The 17,211-nt window shown below is 51.7% G+C and overlaps 1 protein-coding gene across 3 annotated transcripts in view; it reads right to left on the bottom strand.

The window, feature by feature from the left end:
* SPTBN4 (spectrin beta, non-erythrocytic 4) overlaps positions 1-17,211 on the bottom strand; it is a 117,880-nt gene that overhangs the window by 54,675 nt on the left and 45,994 nt on the right. For all 3 annotated transcript variants that reach the window (XM_077982781.1, XM_077982780.1, XM_077982779.1), the window contains 4 exons: positions 16,662-16,812; positions 9,455-10,403; positions 7,581-7,718; positions 1,796-2,546 (listed from right to left, as the gene is read on the bottom strand). In XM_077982781.1, the coding sequence (XP_077838907.1) occupies positions 1,796-2,546; positions 7,581-7,718; positions 9,455-10,403; positions 16,662-16,812 (1,989 nt within the window). The remainder of the gene's footprint in view (positions 1-1,795; positions 2,547-7,580; positions 7,719-9,454; positions 10,404-16,661; positions 16,813-17,211) is intronic.

Below are 17,211 nucleotides of genomic sequence, written 5' to 3'. Positions count from 1 at the left end.
GTGTTAGCCAGGATGGTCTCGATCTCCTGACCTCGTGATCCGCCCACCTCGGCCTCCCAAAGTGCTGGGATTACAGGCGTGAGCCACTGCGCCCAGCCCCTGTCTATTCTTTAAATGGGTGGGTCAGAAAGGGTCTCTCAAGGCCACTCACTTCAGCTCCATATTTAGTAATCTTATGATTCAGGGGCTCTCTGTCCTTTCTCCCCTACTCCCTAGATCAGAATTTCCCAAGCCTTGGGCCACAGAGGGGTACTAGTCCATGGCCTGTTAAAAACTGGGCTGCATAGAAGGAGGTGGGTGGGCAAGTGAGCATTACTGTCTGAGCTCCGCCTCCTGTTAGATCAGCAGCAGCTTTACATTCTCATACGAGGGCAAACCCTATTGTGAACTGCACGTGTGGGGGATCCAGGTTGCACGCTCCTTATGAGAATCTAATGCCTGATGATCTGTTGCTGCTTCCCATCACCCCTAGATGTCACTAGATGGGACCGCCTAGTTGCAGGAAAACAAGCTCAGGACTCCCACTGATTCTACATTACAGTGAGTTGTATAATTATTTCATTACATGTTATAATGTAATAACAATAGAAATAAAGCACACAATAAATGTAATTTGCTTAAATCATCCTGAAAACATTCTTCCTTCCCGCACCAGTTTGTGGAAAAATTGTCTTCCAGGAAACCGGTCCTTGGTACCAAAAAGATTAGGGAGCGCAGTGGCTCATGTCTGTAATCGCAACACTTTGGGAGGCCAAGGCAGGTGGATCATGAGGTCAAGATACCGAGACCATCCTCGCCAACATGGTGAAACCCCATCTCTACTAAAAACGCAAAATTACAAAAATACAAAAATTAGCTGGGCATGGTGGCTCGCGCCTGTAGTCCCAGCTACTTGGCTGAGGCAAGAGAATCGTTTGAACCTAGGAGGCTGAGGTTTCAGTGAGCCGAGATCATGCCACTGCCCTCCAGCCTAGCTACAGAGTGAGACTCTATCTTAAAAAAAAAAAGATTGGGGACCACTGCTGTAGATAATCCTCAAACTGGGTCAGCATTCCTTAGATAACCAGTATAGGCAGGCATCCTTTCTAAGATGGTCCCCAAACACTGGAAGCTACTCTTGGACAATCTGAAAACTGGCTGTTCTATCTTGCCAAAATTCTCAAACTTGGTTCCCATCCCAGAGTGATCTCCAAACTGGATTGGCTGTCCCGAGATAACCACTGCACTTGGTTCCTCATGCCACAAACACAGTTACTCTCTCCAGAGAATCCATAGTTGTCATCCCCAGAAATGAAGATATTGTGCTAATTTAGGCATCCACACCATGTAATCCACAATCACTGACTGACTCCAATAACCCCTCAGCCTGTTACCTACCTCCATAATCCTAATCCTTTGTTATCCATACCAAGATCTTCTTTGAACCCCATTTAACCATCAATCAACCTCATAGTCTTATTTGCTTTCAGATAATCCATGAACCCAGGAAGCCACTCCAATAAATATCCACATGCATTACTTACTCGGAATAGCCCACAAACTGTCACCTGTAATAAGGCACCAACCTACCCTACTCATCATACGCCTCAAATTCTGTTACATACACGCTTCCACACACACACTGGATGATCCACAAACTCACGTATCCATTCCGGATATTCTCTCAACTCCTACCCACCTCAGAACCCAGTGGTCCCAGCAAACACCCTCCTCCCCACCCCCGCATGCCCCTGTCCCTGCAATCCCACGCGGCCTCGGACTCTCCCTCTCCGAAATGTACACCCCGAGTGGGCACCTGGTTACGCAGCACCACGAGCGCCTGGCGTAGATCCCGCAGGAAGAGCTGGTAGATGTGTGCCTGGACCAGCGCCTCCCTGCGCGCCTCCCACAAGCCGAGAAGTTTATGCCAGCCAAGTTCGAGGTGTGGCAGCCACTCGTCTAATGCCAGGCCCGGGCCCAGCTCTGCGCCGTCAGCGGCCAGCAGCGCCTCGCTGGCCGCCACGATGCGAGCATAGTCTTCCTCGCGCTGGTCCACCTCCTCCTTGAGCGCAGCGTGGCGCGCCAGCAGCGCGTCCGCCTCTTCTAGGCTGTTGGGCAGGGGCCCCTCGCTGCCGCCCGCCGCTTCCTGGGCGCGCACGAGCCAGTCCAGGAAAGCATCGAGGTCATGTAGGAAGCGCTGCAGGCGCCCTGCTGCTGCCACCGCCTCACCGCAGGCCTGAGCCGCGCTGGCTAGCGCGCCCCACTCAGCGCCCAGCTCCTCCGCGCCCTGGTGCAGCCGCGCCGCCTGCGCCGGGAAGCGCGCTGCCAGCAGGGCTGCCTCCTCCAGAAGGGCCGCCTGGCGTGGCTCCAGCGCCTGCAGAGCGGCCTCTAGGCCGCTAAGACGCCACTGCAGGGCGCCGCCGGCGCGGGGCGCGCTCTCCACAGCTCGCCGCTTCTCACGCACCTGGGCGCGCACCTCGGCCACCTCCAGCACGTGGTTCTCCACCAGCAGCACCGCACTCATTTCCTCTTTGCGCTGTTCCACTAGCTCCACGATGCGGTTCCACCTGCCCAGGAGAAAGAGAGTGACTTGAGGAGGACAGGGACTCCTCTTGGGCGCGGAGGGCCCGCCTACCCAGGGTAGAATCCGGGCCCAAGCCACCCAGCCATTGTGTGACCTCAGTTTCCCCAGTTTCTGCCGGTGTAAAATGGAACCCTACCCATCACTTTTGCTTAGGGCAGCCGTTCTCAACATGTAATCTGATCGAGGACAAAACTATCTTCATAAAAATGTGTTAAGACGCCATTTGCTTTTTCACTCTCATTCTTTCCCGAGTGTTCAGTGAAGTTTTCCAGAGGCGGCAGGAGAGACTGAGTGCAGAAGCCGACTCTGACTTAAGAGAAGCCCAGCTGCCATCTCTTAAACCAGACTTTAAAGAGATTTACAAAGGTACAAAACAATGCCATTCTTAGTACATTTTTTGTTATGAAAAGTTATTTTTTTATAAAAATATGTTAGTTGGCCGGGCGTGGTGGCTCACGCCTGTAATCCCAGCGCTTTGGGAGGCCAAGGCGGGCGGATCACGAGGTCAGGAGATCGAGACCATCCTGGCTAACACAGTGAAACCCCATCTCTATTAAAAATACAAAAAAATTAGCCGGGTGTGGTGGCGGGCGCCTGTAGTCCCAGCTACTCGAGAGGCTGAGGCAGGAGAATGGCGTGAACCCAGGAGGCGGAGCTTACAGTGAGTCAAGATGGGGCCACTGCACTCCAGCCTGGGCGACAGAGCAAGACTCTGTCTCTAAATAAATACATAAATAAATAAACAAATAAATAAATATAATAATATGTTAGTTATATTAACACATTAGATATTTAGATTTTTAAAAAAATTTTAAGACATGAGATCTCACTATGTTTGTTGCCCAGGCTAGAATGCAGTGGCTATTCACGAACTCCTTTATGGCACACGGAAGCCCCCAATCCAGGCTCAAGCGGTCCTCCCACCTCAGCCTCCTGGGTAGCTGGGACGACAGGCACGCACCACTCCCAGCTTATTGTTATTTTTAAATAACTTAATGTTTTCAAATTTCTCAGCCAGGTGCAGTGGTTCACACCTGTAATCCCAGCACTTTGGAAGGCGGAAGCAGGTGGATCGCTTGAGCTCAGGAGTTGGAAAGCAGCCTGGGCAACATGATGAGACCTATAAAATACAAAAATTGGCTGGGCGTGGGGGCGCACACCTATGGTCCCAGCTACTTGGGAGGATCGCTGGAGCCTGGGAAGTCGAGGCTGCAGTGAGCCGTGATTGTGCCACTGCACTCCAGCCTGGGTGACAGAGTGATGAGACCCTGTCTCAAAATAAATAAATAAAAATAAAAACATTTAAAATTTTCTCAGTATTAAGTTCTAATATAGTAAATAGCAATAAATATGACTCACTAAAACAAGCTCTTGGGGTCCTCAATAGTATAGGTTTATTTTATTTTATTTTATTTTATTTTATTTATTTATTTTTTTTTGAGACGGAGCCTCGCTCTGTCGCCCAGACTGGAGTGCAGTGGCCGGATCTCAGCTCACTGCAAGCTCCGCCTCCCGGGTTTACGCTATTCTCCTGCCTCAGCCTCCCGAGTAGCTGGGACTACAGGCGCCAGCCACCTCGCCCGGCTAGTTTTTTGTATTTTTTAGTAGAGACGGGGTTTCGCCGTGTTAGCCAGGATGGTCTCGATCTCCTGACCTCGTGATCCGCCCGTCTCGGCCTCCCAAAGTGCTGGGATTACAGGCTTGAGCCACCGCGCCCGGCTATTTTATTTTATTTTGAGATGCAGTCTCACTCTGTCGCCCAGGCTGGAGCGCAGTGGCACAATCTCGACTCACTGCAAGCTCCGCCTCCCGGGTTCAGGCCATTCTCCAGCCTCAGCTTCCCGCGTAGCTGGGACTACAGGCACCCGCCACCACACCCAGCTAATTTTTTTGTATTTTTAGTAGAGACAGGGTTTTGATTTGACGCGTTAGCCAGGATGGTCTCGATCTCCTGACCTCGTGATCTGCCCGCGTTGGCCTCCCAAAGTGCTGGCATTACAGGTGTCAGCCACCGCTCCTGGCCTGTTTTGTTTTTGAGACAGAGTCTTGCTCTGTTGCCCAGGCTGGAGTGCAGTGGCACCATCTCAGCTCACTGCAACCTCCGCCTCCCAGGTAAATGGGATTCTCCTGCCTCAGCCTCCCAAGTAGCTGGGATTACAGGTGTGCACCACCACGCCTGGCTAGTTTTTGTATTTTCAGTAGAGATGGGGTTTCATCACATTGACCAGGCTGGTCTCAAACTCCTGACCTCAAGTGATCTGCTCGCCTCGGCCTGCCAAAATGCTGGGATTACAGGTGTGAGTCACCATGACCTGCCTATTTCTTGCATAAAGCCATTATGATTCTCTAAATATCTTGTTCATTTATTAGCATATTTAACTGTTTCTGTGCCTTCTCTAGAATGGACACACTACAAGGACAGATATTAGGACTCTGAAATCAGACAGACCCGAGTTCAAGTTCTGCTCTAGCCAGATATGCCATGTAACCTTGGGCAAATCATTTCCTTCTCTGATCTTCAGTTTCCTTATCTGGAAAATGGGGATAATAAAGTCCACTTCATTGAGTGTGTAATGAGATCATGTGGCTAAAGCACTCGGCATATAGATCTCTCTACATGCTATAAATTGTTACTGTTGTAGTTATCTTTTTAGGCTGGATGCTTTGCGATTGTCTCGGCTATAGAGATTTTAAAATCCCTGGATATGGGAATCTTACACCAGAGAGTCAAGAGCATAGTCTTTGGGTGGGGTGCAGTGGCTCATGCCTGTAATTCCAGCACTTGTGGAGTACAAGGCAGAAGATCACTTGAGCCCAGGAGCTCGAGACCAGTCTGGGCAACAAAGTGAGACCCGATCTGTACAAAAAATACAAAAAGTAGCCAGGTGCAGTGGTGCGCACCCATAGTCCCGCTACTCAAAAGGCTGAGGCAGGAGGATTTCTTGAGCTCGGTGGGGGGTGAAGGCTGTAGTGAGCCATGATCGTACCACTGCACTCCAGTCTGGGTGAAAGAGCAAGACCCTGTCTCAAAAAAAAAAAAAAAAAAAAAAGAACACAGTCTTTGAAGTCAGACATATCTATCTTCAAAGCCCGATTTGATCCCCTAACTAGCTATGTAACCTTGGGCCTCCATCTTCACCTCTCTGAGATCCAGTTTTCTTCTCTCTAATGTGGGGTAATTTCCACCCCATAGTGTTACCAGGAAGACTGGATATATTAGATAAACAGCTCTAGCTCAGGATTCAGACAGAACTGCATTTGACTCCTACTTATAGACTGAGTAATCTTGGATAAGGAGTTCACCTCTTTGGACCTGTATCTTCATCTAGGAACCCCACCTGCACTGGGAGAATTGCTGGTAGTATTCCAGATGTACTGTATTAGTTTGTTACTTATCTTAAAAGAGTTGTAGGCTAGGAGCAGTGGCTTACACTGTAATCCCAGCTCTTTGGAAGGCCGAGGTGGGAGGAGGCCAGGAGATTTCGTTTGTTTCTTTGTTTATTTGTTTGTTTTTGACATAGATTCTTGCTCTGTCACCTAGGCTGCAGTGGAGTAGTGTGATCTCGGCTCACTGTAGGCTCTGCCTCCTGGGTTCAAGCAATTCTTCTGCCTCAGCCTCCTGAGTAGCTAGGACTACAGGCTCATGCCACCATGCCCGGATAATTTTTGTATTTTCAGTGGAGATGGGGTTTCACCATATTGGTCAGGCTGGTCTCGAACTCCTGACCTCAGGTGATCCACCTGCCTTGACCTCCCAAAGTGCTGGGATTACAGGTGTGAGCCACCACACCCAGCCAAACCCAGGAGTTGTAAGACCAGCATGGCCAACATAGTGAGACCCCCGTCTCTACAAAAAAAAATGTTTTAATTAGCTGGGCATGGTGGTGTGCACCTGTAGTCCCAGTTCCTCAGGAGGCAGAAGTGGGAGGATCGCTTGAGCCTAGGTGTTGGAGGCTGCAATGAGCCATGATCACGCCACTGTATTCCAGCCTGGGCAACAGAGCAAAATCCTGTCTCAAAAGAAAGAGAGAGAGAGGCTGGGCGCGGTGGCTCACGCCTGTAATCCCAGCACTTTGGGAGGCCGAGGCAGGCGGATCACGAGGTCAGGAGATTGAGACCATCCTGGCTAACACGCTGAAACCCTGTCTCTACTAAAAATACAAAAAATTAGCCAGGCATGGTGGTGGGCACCTGTAGTCCCAGCTACTAGGGAGGCTGAGGCAGGAGAATGGCGTAAGTAAACCCGGGAGGTGGAGCTTGCAGTAAGCCTAGATCGCGCCACTGCACTCCAGCCTGGGTGACAGAGCGAGACTATCTCAAAAAAAAAAAAAAGAGAGAGAGAGAGAGAAAGATCTGAATTCTAGGACCTTTACCATGGAAATTGGGATATTGGAATTTTTTTTTTTTTTTTTTTTTTTGAGACAAAGTCTGGCTCTATTACCCAGGCTGGAGTGCAGTGGCACAATCTCTGCTCACTGCAATCTCTACCTCCTGGCGTCAAGGCATCCTCCCACCTCAGCCTCCCGAGTAGCTGGGACTGTAAGTGTGCACCACCATGCTTGGCTAAATTTTGTTTTGTTTTGTTTTGTTTTGTTTATAGAGAGAGAGATGGGGCTTTTGCCATGTTGCCCAGGCTGGTCTCGAACTCCTGAGCTCAAGTGATCCACCCATCTCAGCCTCCCAAAGTGCTGGGATTACAAGTATGAGCCATTGTGCCCGAAAGAACATTGGGATACTGTAAAAAGTTACATAAAGTGCTTGGGAATACTCCTGGCAGATTGTAGATATTCAATAAATTATTTCTGGATAAATAAATGAACAGCCAACTGAAATGTCTGTTTTAATTTTACCACGTCATCACCAGTACTGGGGATTATGATTTTTGGTCAACATTTTGTTGATTTATCAGGTGGCCATTATGATTCCAGGGGTTTGAGATTGCACATCTTTGCTGTCCACGGTTGTGTGAGTGTGGAAGGGAAGGATGGGAGGGACTCCCAGCCCCAGGCCCTCCTACCTGCTGTTGAGGTGGTCCTGGCAGGAACGCACCTCATCTGAACTGGGGTGGCCTCCTTCCACCAGCTCCTGGACCGTGTGGTTCACGTCCAGAACGCGGCCCATCAGGCTGTTCATCTCTTGGTCCAGGCTCTCGAATCTGCAGGAGGATGGAGATGCTCAGACACCCGAACCCTGCGGACCTTGGTTTTATGAAACGCCTTCTACTGGTTCTACTCCTAATTCTCCACCCTCCTTTTCAGCCTCCTTTGTGGGCTCCTCCTCTTTTACCTGCTGTTAATTTAATTTAATTTAATGTATGTATGTATGTATTGAGACGGAGTCTTGCTCTGTCACCCGGGCTGGAGTACAGTGGCACAATCTCGGCTCACTGCAACCTCTGCCTCCCGGATTCAAGCGATTCTCATGTCTCAGCCTCCCAAGTAGCTGGGATTACAGGCATGCGCCCCCACACCTAGTTAACTTTTCTATTTTTAGTAGAGATGGGTTTTCACCATGTTGGTCAGGCTGGTCTTGAACTCCTGACCTTATGTGATCCGCCTGTCTTGGCCTCCCAAAGTGCTGGGATTACAGGCGTGAACCACCATGCCTAGCCTCTACCCGATGTTTAAATGGGAGTTTCCGCAGCAGCAACTCCACCCTGAGCCCTCTGGGTTTTCCCTCACACCCTTCTTCGACGATTCCACCCAACCCCACAGCCTTGGTCTTCTCCCCTGAACTCATGACAGTCACACCTCAGTCTTCAGCCTCAACCTCTTACCTTTTGAACCTATCTTCAACCTAAAGTCTGCTGTATACCTTCTTGGGGCTATTCACACCCATCTGACTCAAATTTGTTCTTCCTCTGGGCCCCCATGTTGGGGACAGCACTGTCATCCCCCAGGCCAGAGCCCTGGGCTTTGTTTTAGAAAATTGCTCTGGCCCATCGGCCTCCATGGCCTGTCTGTCTACTTACTTCCAGCCCTGGTCTAATCTGTTCCACTCCATCTGGGTCCCCACCCCAGTTGCCTCTCTGGGTTCCCAGCCACAACTCTCAACTGCTCCAACCCACCCTCCACATGACAGCCACTGAGGTCTATTTTAAGCTGGACATGGTCCTCCCATCTTTAAATCAATGTTTCAAAGAACTGGGCAACTGTGGGCACAGTAGGGGCAAGGAGCAGCCCTGTGTTTCCAGCAGTGCCCAGCACAAGACCTAGAAAGGCATAGGCACTCAGTACTAACACCTGCTGAATGAATGTATGGATGAACAAGATGCTCAGAGAGAGTGGTGCAGAGGAGGAATACACATTGTTCACCCACTAATTGAACAACTCATTGCTAAGTCAGCCAACAGACAAGTCAGTATATAATATGTCATGGGATGGTAAGTGCTACAAAGAAATGTAAAACAGGATGAAGCAATGGAAAATGTCAAGGGTTAGAGCTATTTTAGTAGCTTAGGGAGGTGACATTTATGCAGAACCATTGGGAGGCCTCCCAGAGGAGGGGCCAGGCTGAGGTGTCCCTGTAGAAGCATAGGTCGTTTATTTCATGCTTGGTGAATGTAAGCCTGGGTAATAAGAGCAAATGCTGGGGGAATGCTTCCTCTACCCCCAGGCATTTGCATCATGTTCTGCATGTATGAACTCACTTACCCTTCATCACAAGCTTGGGTAGGGACTAATACCACCCCCATTATACAGGTGGGCAAGCTGAGGTTCAGGAAGGTTAGGCAGGTTGCAAACCTTCTAACTGTCACAAAGCTGGTTATGAGTGAAGCAGGGATTGGAACCCCTCGTTCCAGCTGAGCGAACATGGGAACTGTTGAACCAATGAAGGTGAGACTGGGTGCATGAGGAATGGGACCCCGGAGTCCCACATGTGTGCGCTCACCGGTGCTGCACCACCTCAACGTCGTCGAGTGAATCGGGCACACGCATGGAAAGCAGCCACTGCTCCTTCTCGCCGATCCACAGCTCGCACGCGTGCACCTCGCCAAACATGCGGTAGACAGCGAGCGCGTCCCGCAGCCACTGGCGCCGCAGCGCCGCCACTTCGGTCACCTCAGCGAACAACTGCTCGGCTTCCACCACGCGCACCTGCAGCGCCACCACCAGCGGCCCTGCGCCACTGGCACCCCCGAGTGTTGCCAGCTGGCGTCGCAGGCCGCTCACGGGCCCGCGATGCGCCTCCACCTCTCCGGTGAGCGCGCGGTGCTGGCGCGCCAGGCGGCGGCTGGACGCTTCGTCGTGGCCAAAGTCGCCAGCGGCTGCCAGGCGGTAAGCGTCGCGAAGCCAGTCCAGCAGCCCGTCGAGGTCAGCGCCGAACTGGTGCAGCGCCCGCGCCTCCTGCAGCCGCCGCTCGCGCCGCGCAGCCGCCTCTTCCAGCCTCTGCCAGCGGCGCCGGGCGCTCGCCGCGCGCTCTGCCAGGCCCACCAGCTGCACCGTCTCTGCTCCCGGGCCGACGGCGCCGCCGGCTGCAACCAGCTCCTCGCCACACCGCAGGGCCTGCTGCAGCAAAGCCCGCCGCCCGCCCAGCTCACCCTGCAGGATCTTGTGCTGGGCGAGGAGGCGCGCGGTGCTGGACAGGTCATGCGCGCCGCCCGCCGTGCCCGCTGCGCCCGCTGCGCCCGCCGCACCGCCGCTGCCCGCAGCCTCCAGGAGGCGCTCCTTGTCGCGCGCCCAACTCTCGGCCTCCTCCAGCTCCTGCAGCAGCGCCCACAGGCTCCGCGAGGCCTCCAGCTCTGCCCGTCGCCGCGCCGCCTGCTCCTGCAGCTCCGCCAAGCAGCCGTGCACGTGGTTCACGCGGTTGCAGATGACCTGCGGGTCGCAGGGCTGGTAGCCTGAGCCAGGAGAAGGGGAGCATCCAGGATTGGTCACAAGCCAAGGGGCGCCCAAGAGAGGATGGTGCGGGCTACCTACCCTGTCCTTGGTGTGACTTCATCAGGTGCCGGGTCACGCGGCTCCTCCTGCAGGCAGCCTTCCCTAACACCCCAAGGCTGGAGCAGTCTCCTCCTCGATCCTCTCAGGCTGCTCTGCTTCCCCATCCCAGCCCTGACTACTCTGTGTTGTCATTGCTTTGTCCTGTCTCCCCCGCTGGACTGAGAGCTCCTTAAGGACAGGACCTGGGACTGTCACACCCTATCCCAATCACTGCCTAGCAGAGGGTGGCACCCAGAGCTGTAGCCTAGTGAATGTAGTGATTTGTTGACTGAACGATGGATGGATTCAGAGCATCTCAGATTCTGTATATTTGAGTGAAAATTGTGCTTATGTCAGAACTGAGTCAAATGGAACTTCTTTGTTTTTTGTTTGTTTGTTTTCTTGAGACAGAGTCTTGCTCTGTTGCCCAGGCTGGAGTGCAGTGGCGCGATCTCAGTTCACTGCAACCTCCACCTCCAGGTTTAAGCGATTCTCCTGTCTCAGCCTCTCCAGTAGCTAGGATTACAGGTGCCCACCACCATGCCTGGCTCATTTTTGTATTTTTAGTAGAGATGGGGTTTCACCATGCTGTCCAGGCTGGTCTCAAACTCCTGACCTCAAGTGATCCGCCTACCTTGGCCTCCCAAACTGCTGGGATTACGGGTGCCTGCCACCACGTCCAGCTTTTTTTTGTTGTTGTATTTTTAGTAGAGACGGGGTTTCACTATGTTGGCCAGACTGGTTTTGAACTCCTGACCTCATGATCCACGCCCTCCTTGGCCTCCCAAAGTGCTGGGATTACAGGCGTGAGCCACCGCGCCCAGCCTGGAAATATTGTTTTATAAAACCTCTGTGTTAGTGTGTGTGTCCATGTATGCATGTGAACTGTGAGTCATGAGATAAGTGCATTTATTATTTTATTTTAGAGATAGGGTCTCACTCTATCACCCAGACTGGAGTGCGTGGCACGATCATGGCTCACTGCAGCCTCCAACTCCTGGGCTCAAGTGATCCTCCCGTCTCAGCCTCCTGAGTAGCTGGGACTATGGGCCCACATCACCATGCCTGGCTAATTTTTTTTTCTAAGTTTTTTGTGGAAATGGAGTCTCACTAGCTGGTCTCGAATATCTGGGCTCAAGCAATTCACCCACCTTGGCCTCCCAAAGTACAGGGATTACAGGCATGAGCCACTGCTTGGCTGTGTATTTCTTACTGGATCATAAAAGTGAGAGAGAGACACTGCCCTAGGTGGAATGTGGGATTTCTGTAATTCTGTATGTTCACTGATGTTGACTCAAACCACAAGGTATCCAACTGAATAATAGTTACAAAAACAACAGCTTCTTGCCAGGCGCAATGGCTTATGCCTGTAATCCTAACACCTTGGGAGGCCGAGGCGAGCAGATCACTTGAGGTCAGGAGTTTGAGACCAGCCTGGGCAACATGGCAAAACCCCATGTCTACCAAAAATACCAAAATTAGCTGGGCGTGGTGGCGTGCACCTGTAGTCCCAGCTACTCAGGAGGCTGAGGTGGGAAGATCACTTGAGCCAGGGACGTTGAGACTGCAGTGAGCCGAGATAGAGCCACTGTACTCCAGCCTGGGCAACAGAGCGAGAGTCTGTCTTAGAAAACAAAACAAAACAAAACAAAAAAACAGCTTCCATGTACCCAGCCCTTACTCTCACACTATGTCATTTGATTCTTACAACCATCCTGTGAGGCCAGTATCCTTATCAGCCCCATTTTCCAGATGAAGAGACTGAGCCTCAGAGAGAGGAAGGATTGCCCTAGGATCAGCTAAGAAGCGGTCCATCAAGAGCTCACACTCTGGACCACCCATCAGGCAGCGCTGCCTCCCATCCCCATGACAACGCACTGCCCACACTCGCACTCCCCACACCGGCCCCTCTGTTGTATTCTCGGGGCTGCTGATTGTCACAGGAGCCAAGAACTCACAAGGTGAGGGCAAAGGGAGCTTCCCGAGACAAACCTAGCTAAGTTGAAGGAGAGGGTCCCAACAACCTCGCCTGGAGATGAGATGGGGATGGGAGGGGGCTGAGCCAGGGTCAGGATGTCCACACCAGGGCGTGGAGGGAAATCTCAGCATTTGCACTTAGGATGTGACCCACGTCGGCTAGGGCGAGAAACTTCCCCACCAGCCTGCAAGCCAGACAGGTTGTCCCTTTTCTAATAATGCTCCAAGATTCCAAAGGGCTGTGGGCTCCAGATAAAGGAGGAAAACATCTTAACGGAGAGATACGGACCAGCCTCAAGACCCTCTTATCAGCTCCATGGCCTGGGCCTCAGTTACCTCATCAATGAGAAAGATAAAAAGCAGTCCTGACTGCCATCAGCACTCAGGGCTAGCCATGGTGTTCCGAGGAGTATAAATAATCTCACAGGCTGGGCGCGGTGCCTCACACCTGTAATCCCAGCACTTTGGGAGGCCGAGGCAGGCAGATCACCTGAGGTCAGGAGTTCGAGACCAGCCTGACCAACATGGAGAAGCCCAGTCTCTACTGAAAATATAAAATTAGCGGGACATGGTGGCGCATGCCTATAATCCTAGCTACTCAGGAGGCTGAGGCAGAAGAATCGCTTGAACCCAGGAGGCGGAGGTTGCAGTAAGCTGAGATCGCGCCATTGCACTCCAGCCTGGACAACAACAGCAAAACTCCATCTCAAAAAGAATAAAATAAATAAAAATAATAATCTCACAGAAATGGCCAGGGACAGTGGCTCCCACCTGTAATCCCAACACTCTGGGAGGTGGAAGCGGGAGGATTGCTTGAGCCCAGGAGTTCAAGACCAGCCTGAGTAACATAGAGATCAAGTGTCTAAAAAAATAAATAAATAAAATAAACAACAACAATAATAAAAAAAAAAATCTCACAGAACACTCATATCAGATGGGGCCACTCTGACCATGATGGAGTAGGACAAAACCAAGCTCACTCCATAATCATGCCTGAGCACAGACAAAATCAAGGTCACTGTGCAAACCACAAAAATGACCACAGGCTGGGTGCGGTGGCTCAAGCCTGTAATCCCAGCACTTTGGGAGGCTGAGACGGGCGGATCACAAGGTCAGGAGATCGAGACCATCCTGGCTAATACGGTGAAACCCCGTCTCTACTAAAAAATACAAAAAACTAGCCAGGCGAGGTGGCGGGCGCCTGTAGTCCCAGCTACTCGGGAGGCTGAGGCAGGAGCATGGCGTAAACCTGGGAGGCGGAGCTTGCAGTGAGCTGAGATCCGGCCACTGCACTCCAGCCTGGGTGACAGAGCGAGACTCTGTCTCAAAAAAAAAAAAAAAATGACCATGCATCCCCCTCGCTGGCTAAGATGAATGACAGCTTCCAATGACTGCAACAGCCTCCTTCTGTTCCTCCCACCACCTAGATCAAAATGATTAAGATGCCCGATCACCTAGTCACCCCCATATTCTGACATCATCCAATCCACAGCACAACTCACTACACTGAATCATCTTCCAAATCACCTAACACAAGCCCAAATCCTACAATAAGCCCCCAGTCATATATATATATGTATCTGAGATGGGGTCTCACTCTGTTGCTCAGGCTGGTGTGCAGTGGCACGATCTAGGCTCACAGCAACTTCCACCTCCCAGATTCAAGCAATTCTCCTGCCTCAGCCTTCTGGGTTACTGGGATTACAGGCACGCGTCACCATGCCCAGCTAATTTTTTGTATTTTCAGTACAGATGGGGTTTCACTATGTTGGCCAGGCGGGTCTCGAACTCCTGACCTCATGGGATCCACCTGCCTCGGCCTCCCAAAGTGCTGGGATTACAGGTGTGAGCCACTGCGCCCGGCCCCCCATCATACTTTCTTGCTGAGATGCCCCACAGCTCCCCATGGTGTGTGTAAAGAGCCACCAAACCCAACTTGGTTTGACCACAGAGGGACTCCTGGTGGTCTCTGGCTGGAGGGCACTGACATAAGTAAGACAGGAACCTTATTAGAGCCAGTCTTGGTTTTGCCTATCAGCATCCATGACCCTGTGTCTGGTAAGGGCGTCCCTTTCTCCTCTTTTTCAAAGTCTTTGGAATAGGCTGACCCCACTCCTGGCCCTGGGATAGGTGTGTCACATGCATGTGGCCAATTAGGTCCCTGCATACCCTGGGGCCACAGTGATTGGCTGAGCAATGATGGAATCCACTGTGAACGAATACAAGCTCTCCTAAGACTTTTTGTTAGAACTCTTGGGAGAAAGGGGCCTGTGTCCCATTGGCTCTGATAACCTGTTAGGACGTATACCTAGGGCTGAATGATCCTGGATTTATACCACAAGGGGCAGGACTGCTTGACAGTGACACCAACACAGAGACTAGAGATGGAGAGAGACGAGAGAGATAAGAGTCTTTTGTTTATGTTTTGAGAAGGAGTCTCACTCTGTCACCCAGGCTGGCGTGTGCCTGGTGGTACGGTCTTGGCTGACTGAAACCTCTGCATCCTGGGTTCAAGCAATCTTCCCACCTCAGCCTCCTGAGTAGCTAGGATTACAGGTGGGCACCACTATGCCTGGCTAATTTTTTTTGTATTTGTAGAAGAGATGGGGTTTCATCATGTTGGCCAAAGCCTAACCTCAAGTGATCCGCCTGCCTCGGCCTTCCTAACACCTAACACCTAAGTGTTAGGATTACAGGCATGAGCCACCGAGCCTGGCCTGAGTCTTTTTCGTTTTTGATATGGAGATGGGGTCTCGCTATGTTGCCCAAAACTCCTGGCCTCAAGCAATCCTCCCATCTTGGCGTCCCAAAGCTCTGGAATTACAAGCATGAGACACACCAGGCCTGGTCTCAGATGGAGTCCTAAAAGCACCCTTGAGCCATACCTGGATCCAGCCATGCCTGAAGTAAAACCCACCCTTCCCCAGATTTTTTTTTTTTTTTTGGTGACAGGGTCTCAGTCCAGTTGCCCAGGCTGGAGTGTAGTGGCACAGTCTTGGCTTACTGCAGCCTCGACTTCCCAGGTTCAGGTGATTCTCCCACCGCAGCCTCTGGAGTAGCTGGGACTACAGGCATGCACCACCATGCCTAGCTAATTTTTGGTATTTTTGGCAGAGACGGGGTTTTGCCATGTTGCCTAGGCTTCCCTGAACATTTTGGTTACGTTAGCCAGTCCACTCCTCTTTTCACCTTAAGCCATTTGAACTGAGTTTCTATCACCTGTGGTTAAACAGGCCCTGATTAACATTACTTAGCAAAGGTTTTCTTGTTTGTTTTTTAAGAGACAGGATCTCACTGTGTCACCCAGGCTGGAGTGCAGTGGCATGATCATGGCTTACTGAAGCCTCCAATTCTTGGCCTCAAGTGAGCCTCCTCCCTCAGCCTCCAAGTAGCTGGCACTACAGGCATGTATCACCGTGCCTGGCTTATTTATTTATTTATTTATTTAGGTAGAGATGAGGTCTTTCTGTGTTGGCCAGGCTGGTCTTGAATTCCTGGGCTCAAGTGATCCTCCTGCCTTAGCCTCCCAAAGTGTTGGAATTATAGGCATGAGCCACCATGCCCAGCCGGCACAGGTCTTTTTATTTTATTTATTTATTTTTTGAGAGGAAGTCTTGTTCTGTTGCCCAGGCTGGAGTGCCAGTGGCGGGATCTCAGCTCACTGCAGCCTCCACCTCCTGGGGGTCCAGCGATTCTCCTGCCTCAGGCTTCCAGGTAGCTGGGATTACAGGCACGTGCCCCCATGCCTGGCTAATTGTTTTTTGTATTTTTAGTAGAGACGGGGTTTCACCATGTTGGTCAGGCTGGTCTCAAACTCCTGACCTCAGGTGATCCACCCGCCTAGGCCTCCTAGACTGCTAGGATTACAGGCATGAGCCACCACACCCAGCCAACACACAGGTCTTTTTAAATGGTATTCGTTGAGAGCAATCTGTGAAGGGCTTGGCACATAACAAGTGCTCAATAAATGTGGGTTATCACTGCAGAATCTAAAGCAGGAAGAGGTCGAGTGGTCCACCCTGCCACTCAGGGCATTGATTCTCCCCATGACTTCCTTAATGGAATGTGATCTTAGGCTCTGCTTAAATGCCTCCAAGGACAAGGAGCTCACTCTTTTCTTCTCTCAGGAGTCACTCTTGTCTCTATCGGCAACAGTCCCAAGAGTCTCCAACCCCAGCCCCAGCCCCAGCCCCAAGACTCACCCTGCAGCTGGGAGAAGCGCAGGGCAGCGGCATTGAGCGCCTCCACCCGCTCGCTCTGGGCCACAATGTCTCCCTCCAGCAGTCCATGCTTCTGCAACAGGTCGTCTGCCTCCACCAGGTGCTGCCCACACTCCGGGGACAGCAGCTGAGCCTACAAGCGGGGACAGCACTGAGCACACCTCTGGCACTGCCCTGGCCACTCGCCTCTCCCCCATCGCCTGTGCCAGCCCCTGCTGCTCTGCACTGTCACTCTTGACTCTGACCCGTCTTGGAGAGATATGGACCAGCCTCAAGACCCTCTTACCAGCTCTGTGGCCTGGGCCTCAGTTTCCTCATCAGAAAGAAAAAAGCCGAGCCCCGGCTGTTGTCGGCTCTCACAGCTAGCAATGGTGTTCTGTCTCTGTCTCCCTCTTTCTCTACCTGTCTCTCTCTGAATGTTTCCATCTCTCGTGGACTCTACATTTCTGGGCTTTGTCTCTGTCACGGCAGCTCAGTCTCTGCTTCCATGTCTTTCTTGTCTATACATCTTTGTCTCCATCTCTCTCTGCAT

This window comes from Macaca mulatta, chromosome 19 (genome assembly GCF_049350105.2).
Source record: "Macaca mulatta isolate MMU2019108-1 chromosome 19, T2T-MMU8v2.0, whole genome shotgun sequence".
NCBI lineage: Eukaryota > Metazoa > Chordata > Mammalia > Primates > Cercopithecidae > Macaca > Macaca mulatta.
The sequence above is the reverse complement of the archived record's forward strand: the minus strand, read 5'-3'. Positions and strand labels throughout refer to the sequence as shown.